The sequence below is a fragment of the Gadus macrocephalus genome, chromosome 6 (genome assembly GCF_031168955.1).
Source record: "Gadus macrocephalus chromosome 6, ASM3116895v1".
NCBI classification, from domain to species: Eukaryota; Metazoa; Chordata; class Actinopteri; order Gadiformes; family Gadidae; genus Gadus; species Gadus macrocephalus.
The window spans coordinates 11411325-11435423 of record NC_082387.1 but is presented as its reverse complement, the minus strand read 5'-3'; the positions used below and the strand labels follow the sequence as shown (position 1 = coordinate 11435423).

General features: G+C 42.1%; 2 protein-coding genes across 3 annotated transcripts in view; one reads left to right on the top strand and one right to left on the bottom strand.

Annotated features, from left to right (window-relative positions):
- wscd2 (WSC domain containing 2) overlaps positions 1-11098 on the top strand; it is a 34450-nt gene extending 23352 nt beyond the window's left edge. Inside the window, exons 4-9 of the mRNA XM_060054111.1 lie at positions 231-415; positions 3977-4098; positions 4411-4585; positions 5585-5749; positions 6410-6610; positions 9396-11098. Coding sequence (XP_059910094.1) covers positions 231-415; positions 3977-4098; positions 4411-4585; positions 5585-5749; positions 6410-6610; positions 9396-9748 — 1201 coding nt within the window. The 3' untranslated portion in view covers positions 9749-11098. The remainder of the gene's footprint in view (positions 1-230; positions 416-3976; positions 4099-4410; positions 4586-5584; positions 5750-6409; positions 6611-9395) is intronic.
- Positions 11099-11579: 481 nt separating this feature from the next.
- Positions 11580-13628, bottom strand: cmklr1 (chemokine-like receptor 1). 2 transcript variants are annotated; one of them, XM_060054113.1, is made up of 3 exons: positions 13514-13628; positions 12500-13095; positions 11580-12361 (listed from the first exon to the last, which is right to left on the bottom strand). In XM_060054113.1, exons 2-3 carry the CDS (start codon positions 13058-13060, stop codon positions 12014-12016), a joined length of 909 nt encoding a protein of 302 aa, XP_059910096.1. In that variant the 5' UTR covers positions 13061-13095; positions 13514-13628; the 3' UTR covers positions 11580-12013. The 2 variants fall into 2 exon arrangements, with proteins under 2 accessions (XP_059910096.1, XP_059910095.1); XM_060054112.1 differs by having other exon boundaries at positions 11580-13095.
- Between the last annotated feature and the right edge of the window lie 10471 nt (positions 13629-24099).

Below are 24099 nucleotides of genomic sequence, written 5' to 3'. Positions count from 1 at the left end.
GAGAGTTTTATCAGAAGTTTTCATTAAAAAATAAATCATTGAAAAGCAGAGTTTCAGATGGGGTGTTCTAATTGTGTTCCACCTAGCTGTCAGAAGACGGGTAGGGGGACATTGTCTGTTCATCTACCTACATCGGCTTCAGACAAATAGTGAATCCTTTAAGTTTTTCTTTCGCCGTCATTTAAATGTCCCCTTTTTTCCTCCCCCTGTCTCGTCCCTGCCCTGCTCAGAGGCTACCTGTATGCAGGTCTGGAGTTCGGGGCCGAGTGCTACTGCGGTCACAAGGTCCAGGGGGCCAACGTCACGGAGAGCGAGTGCAACATGGAATGTAAAGGCGAGCGGAGCAGCGCATGCGGCGGGGCCAACCGCCTCTCCATCTACAGACTGGAGCTGAGCCACGAGTCGGCCCGGCGCTGTGAGTTCATACTGCTGGGATAGTTACCGTCTAAAGCAGGGGTGCCCAACCAGTCGATCGCGGTCTACAAGTAGACCGCCGACAGATCCCAAGTCGACCGCGAGGGGTGAAGAAGAAAAAAATAAATAATATATATATATATATATATTTTTTTAATAAAAGAACATTTGCGCGGGACATATACGCGCGGTAGCGCATGCGCTGTCAACAGCAGTTGAAAGCCGTCAACTGAAGTCCGTAGGTTCACGATACAACCCCCCCCCCCCCCCCCCCCCGCTTGAAGGTAGGTTTGCAATATTGACACTAGGCCGGTAGATCTCGGGAGGTTGGCTACTTGAAAAGTAGATCTTGGGTCAAAAAAGGTTTGGCACCCCTGGTCTAAAGCCACTTACATAATGCCAGACTATCCACTATCTAAAGCCCCTTACATGCCGCCAGACTATTCACTATCTAAAGCCCCTTACATACCGCCAGACTATTCACTATCTAAAGCCCCTTACATACCGCCAGACTATTCACTATCTAAAGCCACTTACATAATGCCAGACTATCCACTATCTAAAGCCACGGACATACTAGGAGACTATTACTATCCAAAGCCGCTTACTTACTGCAAGACTATTACTATCTAAAGCCACAGACATACTTGGAGACTATTGCTATCTAAAGCCACTTGTATGCTGCCAGACTATTCACTATCTAAAGCCACTTACATACTGTACTGCCAGACTATTACTATCTAAAGCCACAGACATACTAGGAGACTATTACTATCTTAAGCCACTTGTATACCGCCAGACTATTCACTATCTAAATCCACTTGCATACTGCCTCACTATTACTATCTAAAGCCTCTGACATTATGCCACACTATTAATGTCTAAAGCCACTGACATACTGCCAGACTATTCACTATCTAAAGCCACGGACATACTAGGAAACTATTGCTATCTAAAGCCACAGACTTACTAGGAGACTATTGCTATCTTAAGCCACTTACATACTGCCAGACTATTCACTATCTAAAGCCACTTACATGCTGCCAGACTATTACTATTTAAAGCCACTTACATAGTGCCAGACTACAGAGTGTGTTTATCCAAAGTGGATTAGAAGGGAGGACCCCCCTGGACCCCCTACGGAGGTCCGGGCAGAGCCCATAAAGTCCTCACAGCCTGGCAACACGCGGAGGGTTTATAACCCTCCGCGTGCCAGGACTACATGAGGAAGTCCTACTTCATGTCGTCATGTTTGTTATCATATTGTCTTCCAATTCACATAGATTAAAAGAGTAATGAGGAACATTGGGACATGGGTCCTCCATGCAACCGCTCGTGCGTTGACCGGTGAAATAACTGGTTTATTCTGGTTATAGCTGAACTTCTACCTTCACTTTAGACTGAATTGAGATTGTTTGTGTTTGTATTCATTTATCCTCTTATTTTATTCCACCTAAATCATCCTATCGGTAACATGATAACAGGCTTCTTAAACGTAATGATGTGACTTCTAAAAGTATGATGAGGTACTACAAAGGAAAAGCTAAACATTTAAATGTGTTTCGGGTTCATTACATTAAAACACTTTAATAAACACGTGATGTTTATTAAAGTGATGTTGCAGGCCAAAAAATTAGTAGATATTTAAGAAGAGTGAGAAGATTAGAGCTGATGGGGCTTATGTAGAAGGAGAGTAGAAGCAGCTGGCTGCTTGTAAAGAAAGAAACAAGCCCAAATCCGGACAGTCATGTGAGACCAGACCGGAAGATGAACAGAGAAGTTCAGAAAAAAACAAGTTGAGAACACACAGTAATGGAGGAGATTCTAAACAGCATGAGGATAAAAGGCAGATGGAAGACACTAAAAAACAAACAACACAATCCTATATTGATGGGAATGTTCCATATTTTCATATTCTCCCTCTGTTGGTTTTAATGGTCAAACCATGCAGTACTAAGGGAAAATGTTCATATGACACTAACTACACTATAAACCATCCTTTTTGGGGATTTTGTTTAAACTGTGTCTATATTCAATCCCTAATTATTGATTCATTTATATTTTTATAAATAAATTGGGCCATGGTAATTTGAAAATGGGGAATGTGAATCCTCAATTATCCTTGTGAAATAAAATATGAATATGTGGCTGTTGAAACAGGGTTAAGTGTAGAATTCAGACCTTAAAGTTCAATGGGATGAACAGTGGATTCTATCCAGAGTTTGTGTGTCAATATTGGATCTGTTGGCTTAGTTTACATGTTTACATTGGGGTGGTTTTTTTCAGTTTTTTCGGGCTGCAGAGACATTAATTCAGTGTTGACCTCCGACCCAGTTGTTGTTTGTCTGACTCATGCTGACGACATTGCAAAAAAGAACCAGACTGCACAACAAGACATAAAGGGGAAGAGCGATTCGTGCCGCACTACACATTTTCATCATGGATGCAATATCACAATCATGCATGTTACATGAAAATCAATTAATTTTAATGTCCTCTTAAAATAAATCCAAAGTATATGCAGTACTTAGTAACCCTTACCCAAATCAGGGTTGAAGGGTCATACTGCATCCCTCTAAGGTTTTGGACTGCCTCAATGTGCTACTTCACTGGGGTTACGCTAACAACATAAACAAGAGAGGTGCTCTGAAAGCTATTTTAGATGGCTTCTTCATCAACCCTATGCTATTGACCATCGGCAAACAGCTGTTTACCTCTCGAGATGGGCAATATGGTTGGGGTCTGGTGTTACCAGATAATCGATAACAGATCTCAAGGCCAAGACTTTCTCTTTTGTGCGGCCGTCTTTGTTTACCGTTTCATTAGGAACCTGAGATGCATGAGTGGAGGAGACTGTATACCTGCATTCAACCAAAGCCCTCTCAAAGCTGATTGTTCAATACTACTCTAGTACAAACAGGCTACAGACGGAGACTAGGGCGCTTCCGATCCACTGCAGTTCAGTTGCTTACAGGTTCTACATTCATTTGTAGATATCTGGTTGTAGGGATGTCGCCTGGACCAGGGGTCTGCAACCGTAACTGTCTTTTTTGACCCCTAAAAAATGTGACCCCTATAATGAAGATAGCGTAGCATATAAAGATGTGTACATAGTTATACTGTATATAAAAAAAGGAATAGGCTATAGTTTGTGGAATTTCTACTGTGTGTATTTTCGGTGACCAAATATTCAAACACTTTCCTTTGTTATTTTAGTTTCACCTTGATCTCCAAATAAGAGGAGTTCCCTTTGAAAGAAAAAAATGAAATAGCCATTATTTATTCCCAAGCTTTTTTCCAAGCTTCAGGGAGCCACTGCAGGGGTTGGAAGTGCCGCTCGGGCTCCAGAGGTCGCTGACCCCTCATAAGGGAACAACAACAAATAAATCGGCAGCAGAGATAGCACTTATTAACTACCATCCTACTTGATGGATGGCAATGCAAATGTTTCAGACATCTCAGCTTAGCTAGCACTCCTAGATAAAGAGTAGATCTCTTGTGTGTACCTTTTGACATGAAACATACATGTTTTCATTGGTAAGGTCCTGTTTCTCTGTTGCAGATGGAAGTGCCATATTCAAGGGCTGCTTCCTCAAGCCCGACAACGTCTCTCTGGCCCTTCCTGTTACAGCGGTCATACAAAACATGTCTGTTGACAAGTGTGTTGACATGTGCACAGAGAAGGTATAAAATACGTTTGTGTGTGTGTGTGTGTGTATGTGTATGTGTGTGTGTGTGTTTATGGTTGTCAACACATGCACAAAGGCACATGCATGTGCCTTGATAGGTGTTTATATGTGCTATCTGTGTGTGTCTGTGTGCATGCCCATTGCCCAGTATGTGTTTATGTATACATGTGCATACATCTTCCTGTGTTTATGTGGTTTTCGTGTTCCTCTGTGTGTCAGTGTAGTGGTAGTATTGAGTTATAGCAGTAGTCCTGTGTGAGTCCCGTGAGTGTATAACGGGTGTATGTGTGTATCCTTGGCACCCCAGGAGCAGTCTCTGGCAGTGCTGGCTGGGGACCGCTGCCACTGTGGCTTCCCGACGTCACACTTCTCCCTCCACGAGCCCGAGGAGGAGAACATGTGCCTTCACCGCTGCCATGTGGAGGAGCTGGAGAGCTGTGGGAACGACCAGTACTTTGTCGTCTATCAAACACAGGTTCAAGGTACAGATACGGCCTGATAGACAGATGCATAGATACATAGTTACATAGAGCATTGAGTTGGCCTAGCCTCTTCATATACATTGTAAATAATATTGTATTATTTACAATGCATTCATTAACCAGATTATTTCAGCCCAAGTAACTAGACAGTGAATGCAGAGACACGTTATTAAGGGGCAGGTACGGTTAAGACATCTTGCTGAAGGATGACAGGTGGCGTGAACATGAATGCACACTACCTTTTTGCTGGGAGTCGAACACTCTATAGCCACTACACTCCAATACCCTCCAAATTAAAGCAATATAATGCTACACAAGCCGCAGGTTCAATTCCCGGCACGTAACCTGTCTGCGTAGGGTTAGCTTGCGCTCTCCATGTGCCTCAGGATCTGTCCGGGATACCAAGGTCTTCTACAAAGACCTGGTTGGACTGGGTTTACCCTGTAGTATCCTGGAATAGGCACCAGCAGTTCTTCCTAGCAACCATGACCAGGATGTAGCGTCTGAAGAAAACAAATGTACCTCCATAACTTTTTACTTTACGTTTTTACTCGAGCCGTACTTATTTAGCATTGACTCCGTCTTGCACTAGTTGCCAGTGAGCCATTTCACTTCTCCTCTTTGGGAATTCTCTTGACGTCAATGAAACCACCAGTGACCCTCAGACAAAGGACCCTGCAGAGTCAGCATCCTGGTTGCTTAAAAGTCACGCTGTCACCCAACAAAGAGATTTCAAAACACCACTGTGTTCATCTTCGTCAGGACTATGTGGTTGCACAACAACCACGTAAAATATATGAAAATACATTTCATGAGTTTACATTTATTCTATGGATATTAATCATATATATCATTGAGTGTTGTGCAGTTCTACAATCGGTCCAACTATTGAAGCGCAGAAGTGGACAGAAGTTAAAATTGCTACACAATTGATCTATGAAGAGGATCTGAGGAGGATTGAGGACTGTCTAGCCTGCCTTGTGTTGGTCTTCCCCCTAGACAACCGTTGCATGGACCGCCGCTTTCTGCCCTCCCGCTCCAAGCTGCTGCAGGCCCTGGCCAGCTTCCCCGGCGCCGGAAACACCTGGGCCCGGCACCTCATCGAGCTCGCCACAGGCTTCTACTCGGGCAGCTACTACTTCGACGGCTCGCTCTACAACAAAGGTGGGCGTGATGCCCGACCAGACAGTAGAGCCAGATCCCTCAGTGACATGATCCACCTGTGTCATGTGGGACGTAAACCAACACGTCAAAATGATTCAATTTTAGTTTTCCTTCGTTCGTCCCAATGCTAAGGCTACGCTAAAACAATTTGAATATATTTGCATTTAATGCAAATATGTCGCAATGGGATGACCAAACAACCTTGTTTGAGTTGGATGGGAACGCACACAAAAAACATTTTCACAAACATGCAATGCAGTGAGTAATTTGTCACTTATGTGTTCATTCACGTTCATTCCTGTTTTCATGGTAATGAATTCTTTAAACAATGGCTACCAAGGTGGACAAAAGTCACATTTTGTGTAAGACAGGCTTACTTCTCCATTTAACAAAAAATGAAACTGCATAGCACAGCCTAAATAACTCAACTCCTATATTAAGCTACCCAGCTTGTAGGACCTTTATGGAGACAGGCCAATTCTTTCGATTCATGAAACGGCGCCTTAGAAACCGATTTCGAGGTTAGGTAAAGGATTCACAGGAGATCCAAGTTTGGTAATGCCAGATGTGACCAGGTGTCCAACTATTTCAAAGACTCAAGGTTTGTAAGTGTCTAACTATGATGTGGCATTTGACTCCTTATGTACATTTTTCCCATAGGATTTAAGGGGGAGCGAGACCACTGGCGGAGTGGAAGGACCATCTGCATCAAGACCCATGAGAGCGGGAAGAAAGAGATCGAAGCCTTTGACTCCGGCATTCTCATGATCAGGAACCCCTACAAGGCCCTCATGGCGGAGTTCAACCGCAAATATGGCGGCCATATTGGGTTTGCATCCCAGGCTCACTGGAAGGGGAAGGGTGAGTAGGCTGACTGAGAGCGATTGTTCCAGATTATTGGGCAGAGGCAGTGAAACTTATTTCAGTTCATGTGATCACTGCTGAGTGACACATACTGCTGACGTGGTGAGAATGTCACATCTTTCAACTCCAGCATCGGTTCAGTGGGACTGAGCCCGTGAACCAGCACTTCTTATGTGTCCTCTTGAAATTTTGTTTATGTTTTTGCACCAAAAAACTCGGCAGTTGGCTCCATTGAACCAGAATAAAACGATTTATAGTGAGAAATTCCCTGGATGGAGTCATGGAAGGGCATCTTTTATTCTGCAGAACATTTTTGGATCACATCTCTTCTAATGGAGTAAATAGCTTCAGCAGACAAGCTACATGGTGCTGGTTTAAATATTATTGCAGTAAAATAAATCACCCCTTTCACACACTTACACCCACGACCACGAAATGTTGCTTTGAATTTAGAATTCAGAATTATCAATATTATTAAAATAATAAAAGCCAGTTGATAATGCATTATGCGTATCCTAATATGTTTTTGCATCCAAACACTGAAACATGTCCACAGATAGAAATTGGACAGTTATGTGTGTACGTCTGATTTAATGAGACATAAATAAGACAGCATTGCTAATAAACAATATATAACCACACTGTTGATTGCCCATTTGGCTGATTTACATCTCAACATATACAATGTAAACAAGTAACCTGGGGTCACAACGAAAACAAGAACTGAAACCTGGATGTCAACAGAAGCAAATTTTTTGTTACATAACAATGGTTGCTATTCAATAGAAACCCCCCCATTTCTCTAATTGCACCTTTCACTTTTTATTTAAGGAGGAAGTCAATAATTGATAATAGAATAGCTGAATAACAGGATAACATTGGTTCACTAAAATCTCATTGTTTGCACTATTTCATTCGCACACATTCAAAGTAAATAAATAAGAAAAGATCGTTGAAGAGTAACAATGAATCCAAAAAAACAACAATCTCAATACAGAATTCTCAAAAAGTAAAGCTGGGAGACATTGTTTAGATAGCTTGAGAAAGCAAATGTGCTGTCCAGGATTACATCAATGCTCTTTACATCAAAACCTTTGTGGAGACAGCCAGGTGTGGTAACTTCTGCAATGTGGAGGGAACAACTATTTATTTTTCAGCGTGTTGATTTATAGCCAATGAGGAGTAGCTCAGTTCTACTACTGTTGAATTTTAGGCAGTTGTTTGTCAGCTGTACATCATGGAGGCAGGCAGTAAGGGTACTGGAAGGGAGAGGAGAGAAGGTAAATAATAAACAGTAGCCTCAACACTGAACCCTGTACAACTCTGCTGCACAATTTATATTTTTGACTAATTACCAATTCAGGTAATTCTGAATTGGCCATGTCTTCAAGGTAGGAGTCAAAACACTGCTACAACTCTAATGCTAGGCAGACAAGCCGATCATAAGGAGCTGACGGGATACAGTGTCAAAGGCTGCTGTGAGTTCCAGGAGAATGTGGATAGGGAGTAAAGTGGAATCAGCTGCACGGAGGAGGTCATTGATGATCTTGATCAGGGCTGTTTCTGTGAGATGTTTGAGGGGAAAGAGATTGTTGTTGTCAGGGTAGATCTGGAGATGCATCTAGATGCGACTACCCTCTCAAGAGTCATATATTACGTTTTAAAAGTAACTTCCTCTTTACTGTTCAGTGAAGTCAGATGTGGTTTTGCTGAAGAATAATATTAATGCCCTCACCACATCCCTGAGAGCAGATTACGTCACCAGTATTGCGGCTTGTTAACGCTTGCAAAAGGAGTCAAGTCAGAGGAAATGCAGTTTAGTGCTTCTTTTGCTGTATACCGTGTTCGGTAGAATGAAGAGGAGTGTTTGGAAGAAGTATCATTGTGTTTCTGCAGTAGATGCATTTGACACCAGCTACATCTCAGCTGCCGTGTCTGGTCAAACCAGCATTAGTAGCAAAGCAAATGTCTTTGGCGAGACTGACTTTGGACAGCTTTTTCCAGTCAGGTCTGGTGGTTCTGCTCCCTTTGGCACAAATGGTTTCCCTTGCTAGTTTCTGAAATGCTGCATCAGCAGACCCCCCCCCCTTTGATTAATAATTAATAAATTGCACACTCCTAATTAGTTTATGCACTTGCTACTAGAGTTATGTCTGCCTAGGCTGGCATAACTCTAGAAGCAATTATTAAATGAGTCATGTAAAGCCTGGCTTTTAAATGGTGTCAGACTGCTCCATTGTGCTTCATGACATGGAAGGAAACTAGCTTATCAATTCGTCACTTCCACATTTGTGTTTCTCCCCCTCGGGCTGCAAAGGGGGAGGCCGAAGTTACTTCTCAGAAAAAGGTTGAACTTTCTGGAGATGTTAGCATTGTGCCGATTTTAGCTTTGGGGCTTTGTTTGCACACTCACGCCATCTGTTAAGTTCTTGTCATTCTGTCTCTCTGGTGATTGTATAAATGTTAGCATTCTGGTGATATAAAGATGTGAGATGTTTGCATCCACCCTGTTTTATCCCTGTATTTTGCATATTACACCTTGAACTTATTACTTTAGAATGGAATTAATGAGTAATAATAATAATTGTAATACTACATTGTATTTAAGGGCATCTTTCACGCCACTCAAGGTCACCTTACATCATATAAGATCAGTAATAAAACATACAATAAACAACAAAGCACCAGAATTGGAACATCAGAACGATCCTCAGTCAACCGTGTGTTCTCCCTGTAATACCGTTCACTGCTGATTCCCCTCGTCTCTCTCGGTATCCTCCAGAGTGGCCCGAGTTTGTGAAGAACTACGCTCCATGGTGGGCGTCCCACACCCTGGACTGGCTGCGCTACGGGAGGCACGTCCACGTGGTTCACTTCGAGGACCTGAAGCGGGACCTCTTCTCCCAGCTCAAGGCCATGGTGCTGTTCCTGGGTCTTGTGGTGTCTGAGGACCGCTTGCTCTGCGTGGAGGGCCAGAAGGACGGGAACTTCAAGCGCTCGGGCCTGCGCAAGCTCGAGTACGATCCCTACACGCCGGAGATGTGTGCGGACATCAACAAACTGATCCGAACGGTGGACGTCGCGCTGAGGGCGAAGAACATGTCGGGCGTGCCCATGGAGTACATGCCGAGATGATACACAAGATGGCTCCCCCTTTTCACTGTCGTCGTTGGACGTGATTTTGTTTTTCCCCTTCTGTTGTTTAACATTTAATTTAAATGATTTTTTCTGTTCTGAAATTCCCCGTAAACTTTCTTTTGTGATGTTGGCTGTTGAAGTGTATAGCAGCGGTTCAATGTTTATTTATTATTTGGGTTTTAGAAATGCGTACTTGTTGAATGAGATCCGTCAAAGAGGAGTATTTGTTGCAACGATGCCTTAGTAAGAAGGTCGATTTGCTCTCATAGTATGGAGGCAAATCGCTGTTTTACCACAGAATCATAATCATAGTGGAAGGAAAAATGCAATACAAAGGTTTGTTGAAACACTGTATGGAATATAATATGGACTTTATTTTTGTGAAAAATAGAATTGAAAAGATGTCTGCTGCTACCACAGCTATGAATAATGCTATTTTATACACCGCAGATTGATCCTGTATTTAAAGGAAGCCCAATGCTGGTTTGAAAAAAACACTTGCATCTTACCCGTGATGATGGTTGTATTTGTACTCTTCTCTTCGAGACTCTTGCCTCTCCATAACTCTATATTCACAAGGATAGTGATACCCGAAGCAGTAAAATCAGCGGAACTTAATAACTGATGTTAATACGGCAATTTTGTTTTCGGATTTGCAGATGTGACTTGGCTAAGTTATGTTTTCTACACTGGACTATCCCAAATAGCATTAACTGTGCATGACCACGTCCCCCGAAACCACTGAGGAATTTGGCATTATGTTTTACGATATGTTATTATTATTATTATGATTTAATGTAAAACTCAGATCTCCTTTAGACTCAAGAAAACTTCTGGTAGTACCCCCATGTTAATCGTAGCACATAAGGTTAAAAAAAAAGAAGATGAAAAAAATTAAAACATCCAATTTGATGATTACAATTGTATTTTTTTAAAGGATTCTATGGTTTCTTTTCTTCTCGACTGCTAATGTAGCTTAAGCAAATCCAATCTACTCCAAAAGCGTAATGCATTCTGTTAAGGGTTTTTAAAATGGCACTTTTAACACTAACCTGTAACCTGCTACTATGTATGCTTCAATAAAAACACAAGCTTCTAAAGAACTTCCATATACTGTATACTATACATGTATATATTTTTAAACATTTAAAAAATAAGGATAACAGCAGAACCTTTGTAAGGCGAGATATTGTTTTCTATTTTTACACCTGCATTAAGCTTGAGTCAAACTTGCTTTCATGGAAGGACTGGCAGTCTGTATAAGGATGTCACATGAGAATGTATTTTCTATATGGGATGAATGTAATGTGTTAAAGGCCCAATAAATACTCTAATTAGGTAAATTCATCAGTGTTCTGTGATGTGAGGTCATTCAATCATTACGTGTAGGAAAGACGATCAATAACTACAATTATTCAATAATTGCTCCATTTTGTTGAGCAATTATTATATGTATTAATTATAGGCCTACCTGTCATTAATAATAGGCCTATAAGGAGGAACATTTCCTTGTTTGTTTGTTGTCATAGGAGAAGACTGTATATGAAGTGATACAAATACATTAATTCATGTCTTAAGGCCTTCCCAAAAAAGGATCTCGCTCTGCACTAAGGGTCATAAAAAGTGACGCTATGGGCTATGAACTCTAGCATCTAAACACATCTATGTAAAAAGAAAATGTGTATTCAAGGATGACATTACAAATCGTTGATGGAATAGTAAATGTGCCACATGTTTCTTATAAACTTTGCCATCCTACAAATGATCTAATCACATTAGTTTATTACAAAGTTATTACTTAGAAAATATAAATAATGATTTCACAAAATTCGTACATACACATTCCTTTTAATATGGTTATAAACTGACAAGACATTCAAATTCAAAGTATACATTTCCATATGCCTCTGTGAACAATCATATTAAGTAAACAACTTTATACAACTCTAACCGCTAGGACCAGGACTAAGCTTAGGTTACCTGAGAAATATTTGATATATTATTTATAGGTCCAATTTTACATTTACCACACTTCAATCCAACATGATTTACAGTGAATACAGATTCAGGTCATTAAGGAGTAGAAAGGGGTTGGGCATCTTGGTCAAAGATGCTAACAGGTATATATCCGTCCCCATCTACATTCTTTGTGTAACAAATCAATAATTGTATTCGACAAACAGGAGCTTTAGGTGGGAAAACATTGCCATCTGGACACAGACAACAGATGTTATGTTTGTAATGTTCATAAGCTGGAGCATTCTAGATGTGTGTAGAGGCCCTGGCGTCATAAGAGCTGGACCTGGACAGGTACCGGCTGAGAGTGCGGCCGTCTTCGCCCATAGCATTCTCCATTTTGTTGAGCAGGGAACTCTTGAACTTCTGCTTGAAGTCGTTGCCCATGAACACATAGAGGAACGGGTTCAGGAAGCTGTTGGCCGTCGCAATAGTCGTGCCCACCTGTAGTCCAATGGTGAGGATCTCCACATCGAACTGGTGGGGGTTCAGCTCCAGCAGAATGAAGATGTGGTATGGAAGCCAGCAGATGAAGAAAGTGGCGATGAGGGCCGACATGACCTTGAAGGGTTTGGTCGATTTGGTCATCTTATTCTTTGTGAGTTTGAGGATGATGACAGAGTAGCAGAAGATGATGATCAAGAAGGGCACCACGAACCCTCCAAGGAAGCGGCTCCACGCCACGTACTTGTGGCTGTGTCGATATGTGGTGTAATTGTTGACGCATGTTACCTTCCCTCGGTGGTCGGACACGTCACGGAACACCATACTGGGCATGCTGAGCGTGATGGACATCAACCAGGCCAGGACCACCACGGCTGAGGCCTTCCTGACGGTGCGTTGGTTCTGCGCCCACACGGGAAACGCCACAGACACGCAGCGGTCTGCGCTGATGACCACCAGCAGGAAGATGCTGCTGAACATGTTGAGGAACATGACGAAGGAGGTGAGCTTACACATGACCAGGCCGAATATCCACTCTCCCATCGCCAAGTACGCGATACCAAAGGGCAAGCAGGCACAGAAGATGAAGTCAGAGATGGCCAGGCTCAGGTACCAGGTGGTGTTCACCGATTTGTTCATCTTGAAGCCGGCGATCCAAATCACGACAGCATTGCCGCAGAAGCCCAGTATGAAGATGACGACGTTGATGATGATGAGTGCAATGCAGATAATCGAATCAAAACACCCTGTGATGGGTAGGGAAGAGGACTCCTGTATTGTGGTCTCGTTATCGTCTTCCATGTAAGTGTAGTTGTCATACTGGCCGGAATCATAATCCCCTAAATCCATTATGGCAATGGTTGAATAAAGGTCAGCACAAAGTCCTGAGGAAAGAAACATAAACACAACACAGTGTTTTAGTTAAGATCACCCTTTATTTTTCATGGCCAACATATGGTTACATATTAACTAACTTTTGTCATTGGTTTTTATTCTGTCGATTAACTGACACAATTGCACATTTGGTACTGTATTGTAGTAATTCAAGAGAGCTGAACTGATTTAAGAATCCACTTAAAAAGAATAGAATCATCTGTATACATTTGAAATAAAACAAGAAAATGGCTGAGCTTTGTTCAGAGATGTAGTCATGAATGGTTCAAGCTCTTTTTAAAAGGGCAATTTGTAATTACACACCTCAAAGGTTATTTTACTTATGTTTACAAATGTAACCTTATTGTTCTGGGTTTGTTATTTTTTGTCGGTTGAAAAGATTGTAAATGTGAATAAAAGAGAGCCTACCGTTTCCACAATGTGCCAGTGACTTAAATGCCTCCGTGTCTTTGACTGCTTTCTGCCTTTACTTCTTCTTTTAAAACCTTTTCTGACAGCCTTTTATTGTTTTGTAACCAGTCGATTTAGCCCTTGCCCAACATTTCCCACCCCCACTTGCTTTCACTACTGCATTTTAAACATCGCCCTTTTCCATCAGGTGCTAATAATAATAATAATAATACATTTAATTTAGAGGCGCCTTTCAAGACACCCAAGGTCACCTTACAGAGCATATAGTCATCATTCAAAACTATGTAAAACAGACTAGGAATAAAAAGAAAACAGAGGTTAAACATGAATAATAATAATAATTAATAACACTCAAAGACGCCTAAAGTGAAGGGGGGACCTCACTAACCACCACCAATATGTAGCACCCACTTGGGTTTTATGTAGCACCCACTTTTAATAACATCATTGTATCATCGACTTAGTTCCCCTAATAGTTTAAAAAATATGGATATAAAAAAACGTGTAAGGAAAGAATTTCAACATGTACTATTTTAAACAAAGTATTACCTTTTGACTTTCTCAAGATGAAGTGTAGATACACTCTTGAAATAGTAGATAACTCTTTCTAGTTTATTACAATTGGCATTCCCCTTTTTTATACACACATGTCAAAGTCTCCTTTATATATTTTCCAGCTCCTCATGTATGCTTAGTTGTAGTAACAACTAAGAAATGACCTTGAATGTCTCTTCAGAACCAACATAAAGGATGTTTGCCACATCCTGGATGAACAACCAAACACAGAATGAATAAACCCTTTGATGAGCATATAATAGGCCTACAACAGCTTTAATTATACAGTATTTTTAGATTGACATGTTAAAGATATAATGTGTATTTTCTCGGTAGGGGGAAGGGTGTATCATTCAAAACAATAAAAAAGTACTTGTTCGATGGCGTCGTTTCCGGTTAAAAACGATCCATTTCCGCTCAGCCAGACGACGGTAATGTAAAACCTTTTTTTCCCCAGTATTTTTAATCCTGAAAAAAATATTGGTTTCAAATAAAAATGTTGCTTTGCGATGAATGTATTTACATTAAATGAGTAATAGTAGACTATATTGTCATTGCACATGTCACAAGTACAGAGCAACGAAATTGCCAGTTACATCCGTTACATCCCGTCGAAAAAACAGTGTGGGGAGACAGGATGAGGAGACTGTCGGGGCGCATGCGCTCCCTCATTATTAGATAAGAAAAAGAAAACAAGAGCGAAAACGAGGGGGGAAAAAAAGGTAATTCCCAAACTAGGCTTTCCCAAACTAGGCTCCTCAAAGGGGGGCACAGTGTAGGGATTAGGAAAAAAACACCTCGGCACATAAGCAACATGTTAAAACATCACAAACACACGTGGGAGGGGGGAAGGGTGTCGGGGAGGGGAGGTGTCACAGCTCAGACACCGGGGGGAGGACCCAGCCAGCGGGCGCGTCGCATCACTCGCGGCATACTGTACTGTAACGAGGGACAGAGAGGAGGAGGGAGACCAGAAGACGTTGAGTCCAGGGCCAGGGGGTGTGTGTGTTATGTGTCTTCGTGTGTGTGTGTGTGTGTTATGTGTCTTCGTGTGTGTGTGTGTGTGTGTGTGTGTGTGTGTGTGTGTGTGTGTGTGTGTGTGTGTGTGTGTGTGTGTGTGTGTGTGTGTGTGTGTGTGTGTGTGTGTGTGTGTGTGTGTGTGAGCCCAAGGACTCGCTCGTTCAGGTAACTATTGATTCTGGGACACTGGGGTTCGGAGGAAGGAGTTTGTAGTTTAGGTTCAGCTCTTGTCTCTTTTAGTGCAGAGCTGGCCTCTGGGGAAAAATACATGGCACTCTTGCATTGCATTCATTGAAGACATTACAAAAAACAGTGTTGGGAAGGTTACTTTTAAAATGTATCCAGTTACAGAATACAGAATACATGCCCAAAAATGTCATATGTAACGTATTCCGTTTCATCACTCAATGATGAGAGAATACTCAAGAGAATAACAATACAATACTCAAGAGAATTGTATTCCTGCCGATTTAAACGGCCGATTATAGCCTTTTTGAAAATAATCAACATCTGCCAAAAAGACGCCGTAATTACAACTTATTATTATTTTTTTTTAAATGTTATTGCGCTTAGTATCCTGCAGAGTGCGCTCCTACTCGCCTTGCTAACTAACAACTTTAGCTGGAGTAAAAAAGAGGAGATTGAATTTTACCGTACAACATGAAAGCACGCTCGCTAGCTGCGCGCTCACCTCACCAATGTACACCAGACGCGTTGTTTGAGCATTTTGTGCCTGTTTTTCTTTAGGTCCCAGGCCATGTTAATTTGTTATAGGCCTACTGTAGACTCTAAAGGTGAGACCATTTGCTCAGCGCGCACGTGTTAGTCACTGCTCACGAGCGCAGCACACTCATTTTTGACTGTAAATGTATTCTAAAACACTCAAAGGTTCTGCATTCAATTCACACATTCTTCAAAAGTGTTTAAAGTATATTTAAGGTATCAAAAACTACGTTTTATATGTTTTGTTTTGTTTTGTTTTTAATCGGCCGATTAAATCGTAATCGTAATTTTTCTCTGAAAACAATCGGCATCGGCACTCAAAAATCAATATCGGTCGGGCCCTACTTGGATTACTTCAACATTGAATTGCATTTTATAAGTGTAGGAATGCGGCATCAAATCCTGCTTACTAAACAGGCCTATTGTGGTGTGTTCTTCTTCTGTGTTAGGCCCAAGTCTCCCTGAAATTGAACTATTTTATATAATTTGCTGTAGTGGAACAAGGGTATGTTCATGCGAAAGATATTTGCTATTACATTAAAAAATCGCCTTAAAATAGAGAGAGAGAGAGAGAGAGAGAGAGAGAGAGAGAGAGAGAGAGAGAGAGAGAGAGAGAGAGAGAGAGAGAGAGAGAGAGAGAGAAAATATCGTTCAATCATCTGCATTTTTATGTGTGTTTTCCAGCATACGTTTTATGTGGGTGTCTGTCCAAATTCCCAGACGGTCCGACAATTTGCTGCTAGTCTTGGAGTTACCGCTAATCAAACAATAATTCCCATAATGCGCGCGGCTGAGCGGGTGCCTGTTACGTCCAAAGAGGCATATGCTTTGTGGTGCGTTCGCTTTCACATCTCAAGCGAACCGTAGCCTACCTGGGTTCGTCTGGAAGGAACCGAGACCAGCTGTGCAGGGAGTACTCGTGAGGTGGTTGCATTCACACCAATGCAAACGTACCGAACCAAGGGGACCAAACTCGTTTAGTGCGCACTAAATGTTGTTGGTGTGAAAGCACGAATAAACTGCTGAAACAGAAGTATCGTCATGTAATCCGTTGATTTCAACAATGTAACTGTATTCCAAATACCAACTGTTTAAATTGTAACTGTAACGGAATGCAGTTATAATTTGTGTTCTGAATAAGTAACGCCGGTACATGTATTCCGTTACTCCCCAACACTGAATACGTGTAATATTTGAATTGTATTGCAGTGGAATCCGAGTGATATTATCACATAAGAGCTTCATAAGGTTTTCTGCTACAAGCCCATTGAATGTATTAAAGTAGGCCTATGCCTCGGAGACCCATTAGACTGTCTACCTGCACTGCACCATAATTCATCTCAAAACGAGAAACAAAATAACTGTCAGAGGGAGGGAAGTGGAACAATATAGATATCTGCCATAAAACAAAATAGGGTATGTTCGACGTGTCTACTCATGCAAATAGTTCCTGTTAGCAGAATGGATGGTCTGCCGTACACAAGGGTATTAGTCTCCCACGGAGGGCTTATTGACAACACATATGGGTAAAATAATCTCTGACAGTGTCATCGTAACCTCTGTCTTTAAGCTTGCTTAATCTTCCAACAATCACAGGTATAGTTGAAAGTCAATTGTGCAGGCCTACATAATAACAATAATATTAATATGTTTATTTTATATGGTGCCTTTCTCAAACTCAAGGTCGCTTTACAGAGTTATGAGCATACACGGAGCAAGACAGCACAACACAGTTGTAAATAAAATAAAAATAAAAATACATCTATGATGGCTGCCTGAGATCCCACTCAGTATCAGGTCCCATGGTCAATCTGTCCACAATTATTTCAACAACTCCAAGCCAGCAGTGCTTGATCGAGTGGCCCATTGACCAATGACGACCTCAACATGGCCGCAGGTTATTTGGCTGATCAATCGTCGGATCCCTGTTTGCCTTCCCTTATTGACCTCCCATGCTATTGATATTTACCCCCGAATGTGTACATCCTCTTCTATGAGACCGCCACATGCTTGCAGAACACAACATGCGTCATTGTGTTGATCACAGTGTGTTCGATAGACTACAGTGCTTGAGATTCACTGTTTCTAAAACACTACGCCACTCACACAGTGCACTTAAAGTGCAGCTTGTTAAATAATGGACTGCATTTGGAAATGCACTGCATTTATATAGCGCTTTGGACAAAAGCACTTTAAAACATTGCCTGAGATACACACATTCATGAACGACAGCAGAGTAAACCATGAAGGCGACAGCCACCTCGTCGTGAGCAGTTGGCCGTTAGGTGTCTTGCTCAGGGATACCACGACAGTCAGCTAGGAGGAGCTGGGGATTGAACTAGCAACCTTGGGGTTACCAGCCTACCCATTCTAACTCCTGAGCTACTGCCCCTACTGCCGCCGCTTAATACAGTGATTTGTGCAGCAAGTGTTTGGGTTAGCTACCATTGTAAGCTTGAGGTTGACATGGGGAACAGAAGGGCAAGGGCCAAGTAGCAAAAAGGTTTGGCCTGCATGTAAAGTTGGATCAGACTTTTGTTAGAAGTAGTTAACGACTGTGTTGACCCAGTCTGATATCGAGTGCTGAAATTAATAACAGGGGACTAGGTGGATATTCACACTTTCAGGTTTAAATATGCACAAATATCATCAAAGTGCATCCAAAAGAATGCATATATGCCAATACATGTTAATTAATCTGTAGTATGGCCATTGTCATGCTACTGCCTCCTTGCTCATTCTCTCACACTCAGAAATACACAAACACACACACACACACACACACACACACACACACACACACACACACACACACACACACACACACACACACACACACACACACACACACACACACACACACACACAGCCACAATACATAGCGGGATTAAAGTGAGTCATAGGCACAGATGGACTGGCATGGCTTCGTGTTAAATCTTTATTCACAGACATCATCCTTTCATGGAGAGAGTTCAGTATATCAAATCTGGAGTCATTAGGTCCTAGGGATAAACCTCCCCATCTTGGTTGATATTGAGCTCCAGATGTTCCTTGACATTGTCTTAATTTGATTGTTTTAATACAAATTTTACAGTCCATCACCTTCCCCTTCACCTTCATATGTATATATCTTGATCAAGATATATTATTTTTTTGGGAGGGGGGGGGGGGGGTTGTGAATGTGTTGAATAACTAAAACTAAATAACAAAAATAATTCACAAAAAAAAGTATTCTTGCTTCAATGAAAACATCGCTTTAGGGAAGTGCGATAGCTTAAAAAGCAGAGTATCCTTTCAGTCAGTCAGGCACAAGCTGGTCACGCTGTCAACTCTTTCTGATTTTAAAGCTGAAAGGTAGCTTTCGTTTCCTCATGGCTTTTTTTCTAAGACAAGTTAAATAGATGAGACATAACAAGACAAAAAAAGATAAAATCAAGGAGAAATCGGTTACTCAGCTCTTTAGGCATTGATTATAAGAATATCTGATTGCTAAATTATTTTTAAAATGTCACACTTTCTGTTGAATGCAACATTGCAAATAATGACATTTGCATTGTTGCACTTTATCACTCACGCATGCATACACACACAAACAAAACATAATTTCGCTCTCTTCCCGTCTCTCTAACCCTCTGACCATTTCTTGCGTTGAATATAGAATAATCCACTATTATGTACGACCCCTAATTAAAAACAATAACCCTCATTTTCTGATTGCTCTGTCTCTGCGCTCTGTCAAGTGGTTCATTAGAAACTTTGTTTCGGTCATGAAGCACTTTTTGTGTATATATTGGCATTGACACGATTTAATTGTTCTCAGCCGAATGACCAATGTATGACATTGTTCAAAGTAAATGAAAAAGATTAATCCAAACTAAACCGACGTGAAGCAGTGCTATAGAGGAGAAGAGACGACCTGGGAAACAGCTGGCTGGAGGCCTCTTCCCTAAGCAGCAACCCAAGCCCACAGGGGACAACGACGGTGATTTGGGGCCCCTAGATGCAGCTTCATTTAGCATGCAGCCTATTCCAGACGTGAAGCCAGGGGAGAGGTGGACGGGAGATGCCCCTGGCTATTTACTTTGTTTGACATCACACACTGCCACAAACACGAGGGGAGGGATTTCCGCATGGATGCCTTATGTATTAGCGCCATATGGGCCTCGTTGCCATGACTCATCCAACCTCAGTGGCAGACGCTTTAGGATGTGGCCCACAGCTACCACCTGCCATTTAACCAACACAGATCATATGAATCATCAAGAAAACGTATGTTAAGTAGGCCTGCAGTGGAGGCCACAATTTGATCATTGTGGTAGTTGAGCAACTGTTATATCAAATAAGATCTGGATTTCCTAGAACTCTGACGACTGATAACAAAGACTATTTTAAATTAATTTAAATTTGAACAAGTTTATCCTTTGTCTCTTCCTTTTTGGGACTTCATAGTTTCAGATACAGAGGATAAAAGTTCATGTTGCACGATAAAGTAAGGTTCTGGGAATGGGAGAGGCAAAAGCAGGGCCTTGTCTGCGATGGATTATAATGCCTTATTGTCTTCATTCATCTTCAAATGCATTCTTGAATACATCTATTACAGGGCCCCTATTGTATCACCAGGCTGGATGTTGGTTCACAATGACAAACTGCAGACGTAGATCATCACTAACAGCCATCATATGTAGATCCACCTACTAGCCTATACCTAGTGATCTACACAAAAAAATGGGAAGCAGATCCATCCATCATACAGCCGGTGGACATTTACATCTGTCAATGTCACTATGTTTAAATGGTTTATAATGGCTAGTCACACACACACACACACACACACACACACACACACACACACACACACACACACACACACACACACACACACACACACACACACACACACACACACACACACACACACACACACACACACACACACACACACACACATAGAAAATGGTCTTTGTTCATGTCATTCATAAAGGTTGTGTGAGCATGTTCAGAGTCTACCCTGAGGGGGAAAGGCCAGATAGTGGGCACCAAGTGAATTAATAAGGTCCAGACAGTTCACCATAGAAACCAAGTCATCTGGAAAATATGCCACACACACACACACACACACACACACACACACACACACACACACACACACACACACACACACACACACACACACACACACACACACACACACACACACACACACACACACACACACACTCAACTAATTATCTTGCGTTCCATCAATCTTCAACTCACTCCCTGTACCCCTCATGTTTTATAAACAACATGACCTCCATCTAAAGTGATCCTCGACAGTGTTTTATACACTACATAACCGCGCCAGAGGATTTCCATGTGATGCAGCTTGCATGGTGAAGATGAAGAAGATTATGAAAACATTAAGGACGATGATGATGAAGATGATATGATTGAATGAAACCAATAGGGAGAAGTATCCGCATCAACTAAGGGTCTCTACCAGCTGTCAGCTTTCCACTTTAGCTTTTCATTCATTCACTCTATTCACGAAGGTAACAACCCAAACAACTGGACAAGAGAAAAGAGAGAGAGAGAGAGAGAGAGAGAGAGAGAGAGAGAGAGAGAGAGAGAGAGAGAGAGAGAGAGAGAGAGAGAGAGAGAGAGAGAGAGAGAGAGAGAGAGAGAGAAAGGAGTAAAATACAGAGAGAGAAATAACGAAAGTAGTAAGATACAGATGGTGAGAGAGAGAGAGAGAGAGAGAGAGAGAGAGAGAGAGAGAGAGAGAGAGAGAGAGAGAGAGAGAGAGAGAGAGAGAGAGAGTAACCAATCCCTCCACGCTCAGACTTCCTAACAAGATCCCTGTATCTCTCTTTCCCAGCTCTGTCACCCAGAACAAAGCCTGTACTCAGACAGACTGGCAGGCAGGCCTACAATGGCTGCTCCCAAGATGTTCCACTGAGAAAGAGACACAGAAGGAGAGGGACAGAGTGCATGCTGAGACAGTGAGGGAGAAAGACCCAGAGCACCAAAGACACAGAGAGAGCGTGTGAAAGGGAGAGAAAATGCATTCGGTTAGACAAAAGACAATAAAAGAGGACGAGAGAAGGAGTGGGAAAGGGAGAGAAGGAGTGATGCCAGAGGGATATCTTTGCTAACCTGACGGGTCAATTTTCTCTCCAGGTGGCTTTTATTCTTGAGGCAGCACTGTAGGGAGCGGCTGGCGAGCCGGTCGTGTGCCTTTGTGCCTGTGTGCATGCTCTTGTGTGTGTACGAGGCAGGGTGAGTGAGAAGAAGTGAAAAACCCATGAAGAATGTCGAAACACACTCGTGATTCCCCCCAATTGGAAAACATCAGGATCCACTGTCTCAACCCCCTTTATGAACCCCGGAAACAAGGAACAGTCCTGGTGCAATGGTCAAGAACAACAGAAACAGTCCTGGTTCGATGGTCAAGAACAACAGAAACACTCCTGGTACGATGATCAAGAAGATCAGGAACAGTCCTGCTACGATGGTCAAGAACAACAGAAACATTCCTTGTACGATGGTCAAGAACAACATAAACAGTTACGGTACGATGGTCAAGAACAACAGAAACAGTTCTGGTACGATGGTCAAGAACAACAGAAACAGTTCTGGTACAATTGTCTCTAGAAGAATCAGAAACCCAGGTCAAGCTGATAAATCCGGGGGCATAACTAGTTTCTCAATTCCTCCACCTGTTCCCTAATGACTGCAATAATCTTCAATAAAGGGACTAGGGACTGAGAGCATTCCTGGTAGGATGGTTGCGGGAACCAGGAAACAGACCTTGTACGATGGTCAAGAAAACCATCAAAGCAAGTGGAGTCTCATCCATACCTCACAAACTGCCCACATTACGCATGCAGATTAAGGCTGGGCGCTGAGCTATGCCACACCCAACAAACTGTAAGCCCCAAGATGAAGAGTTCAGGGAACAGCCCCTCAGAAGATGAATGGAAGGAGAAGCTTTGAACTGGCATATTGAAACGGCTCCTCTCATCTCCCCATCGGTCAGCAGCAGATCTTCTCCTATGCATTATGGAGCGCAGCCTCCTTCCCCACCAATCAGAGAGGAGTTCTGGTGATGCACATTAAAGACACGCACAGCACTGCTGAGGAGCAACTGACCCACAAATGAAAATCACGATAAACTGTGTTCTGAATCTACACACACACACACACACACACACACACACACACACGCAAACAGGCACACGCACGCGAACGCACACGAACACACACACACACACACACACACACACACACACACACACACACACACACACACACACACACACACACACACACACACACACACACACACACACACACGTTGTGTTAATCAATAGAAACACTTTGTTAAATTTCTCTCTGGGGGGGTGGGGATCTTTATGTCTTGAGCTTTTCTATTTAGACGCCCTTCTCCAGCACACACAGTCTGACTAGTATAACTCCATCCACTCCACAACTCTCCCATATCATAAATCACACTCTTCTTGGAACCACAGAGGACACATGCAGAAAGAGGGAGAGAGAGAGATAGCTAGAGAGACGCACACAAACTGAGAAAGAGAGAGAGAGAGAGAGAGAGAGAGAGAGAGAGAGAGAGAGAGAGAGAGAGAGAGAGAGAGAGAGAGAGAGAGAGAGAGAGAGAGAGAGAGAGAGAGATAGAGAGAGAGAGAGAGAGAGAGAGAGAGAGAGAGAGAGAGAGATATTAAAACGCCCATGCTTTTCCCTCATAGCTCTTGTTTATAAGAGCGTTCACGTGAATTGGTCGCGTAAACATGTTTTGATTATCTTCACAGTTCAACCACTCACCAGAATACCGAACTAACGGGGTAACGGGATACAATTAATTTAGTATGCTAGGGACAGTTATTAAATACGCCCTGGGTGCAAGGCTTGGAATGCAACAATAAATAAATAAATACAACTTAATACGACTCAGCCGAACTCAATCTCAGTCATGAATAGCCTACATGTGATGGGATAAAGCTGCTTACTTTCCTGGATTCATAAATGACTTTCATAAATGCTAAAACAGAAGCATTTACGGGTTATATTTCGCGATGCCTCGTAATTTATTCAAAATACAATAGGCCTACAATACCGATTAAGGCAACGATAAGGCCTATAAAAATGAACAACATCATCCACAGTTTAATCTATAATATAATATATATTTATATATTCAGACAATTAGTTTCTCATTTGTTATCGTATGAAATACTATTACAAAAACATTCTGAAACAAACCTCCAAGCCAGATTGCTATGATAAAT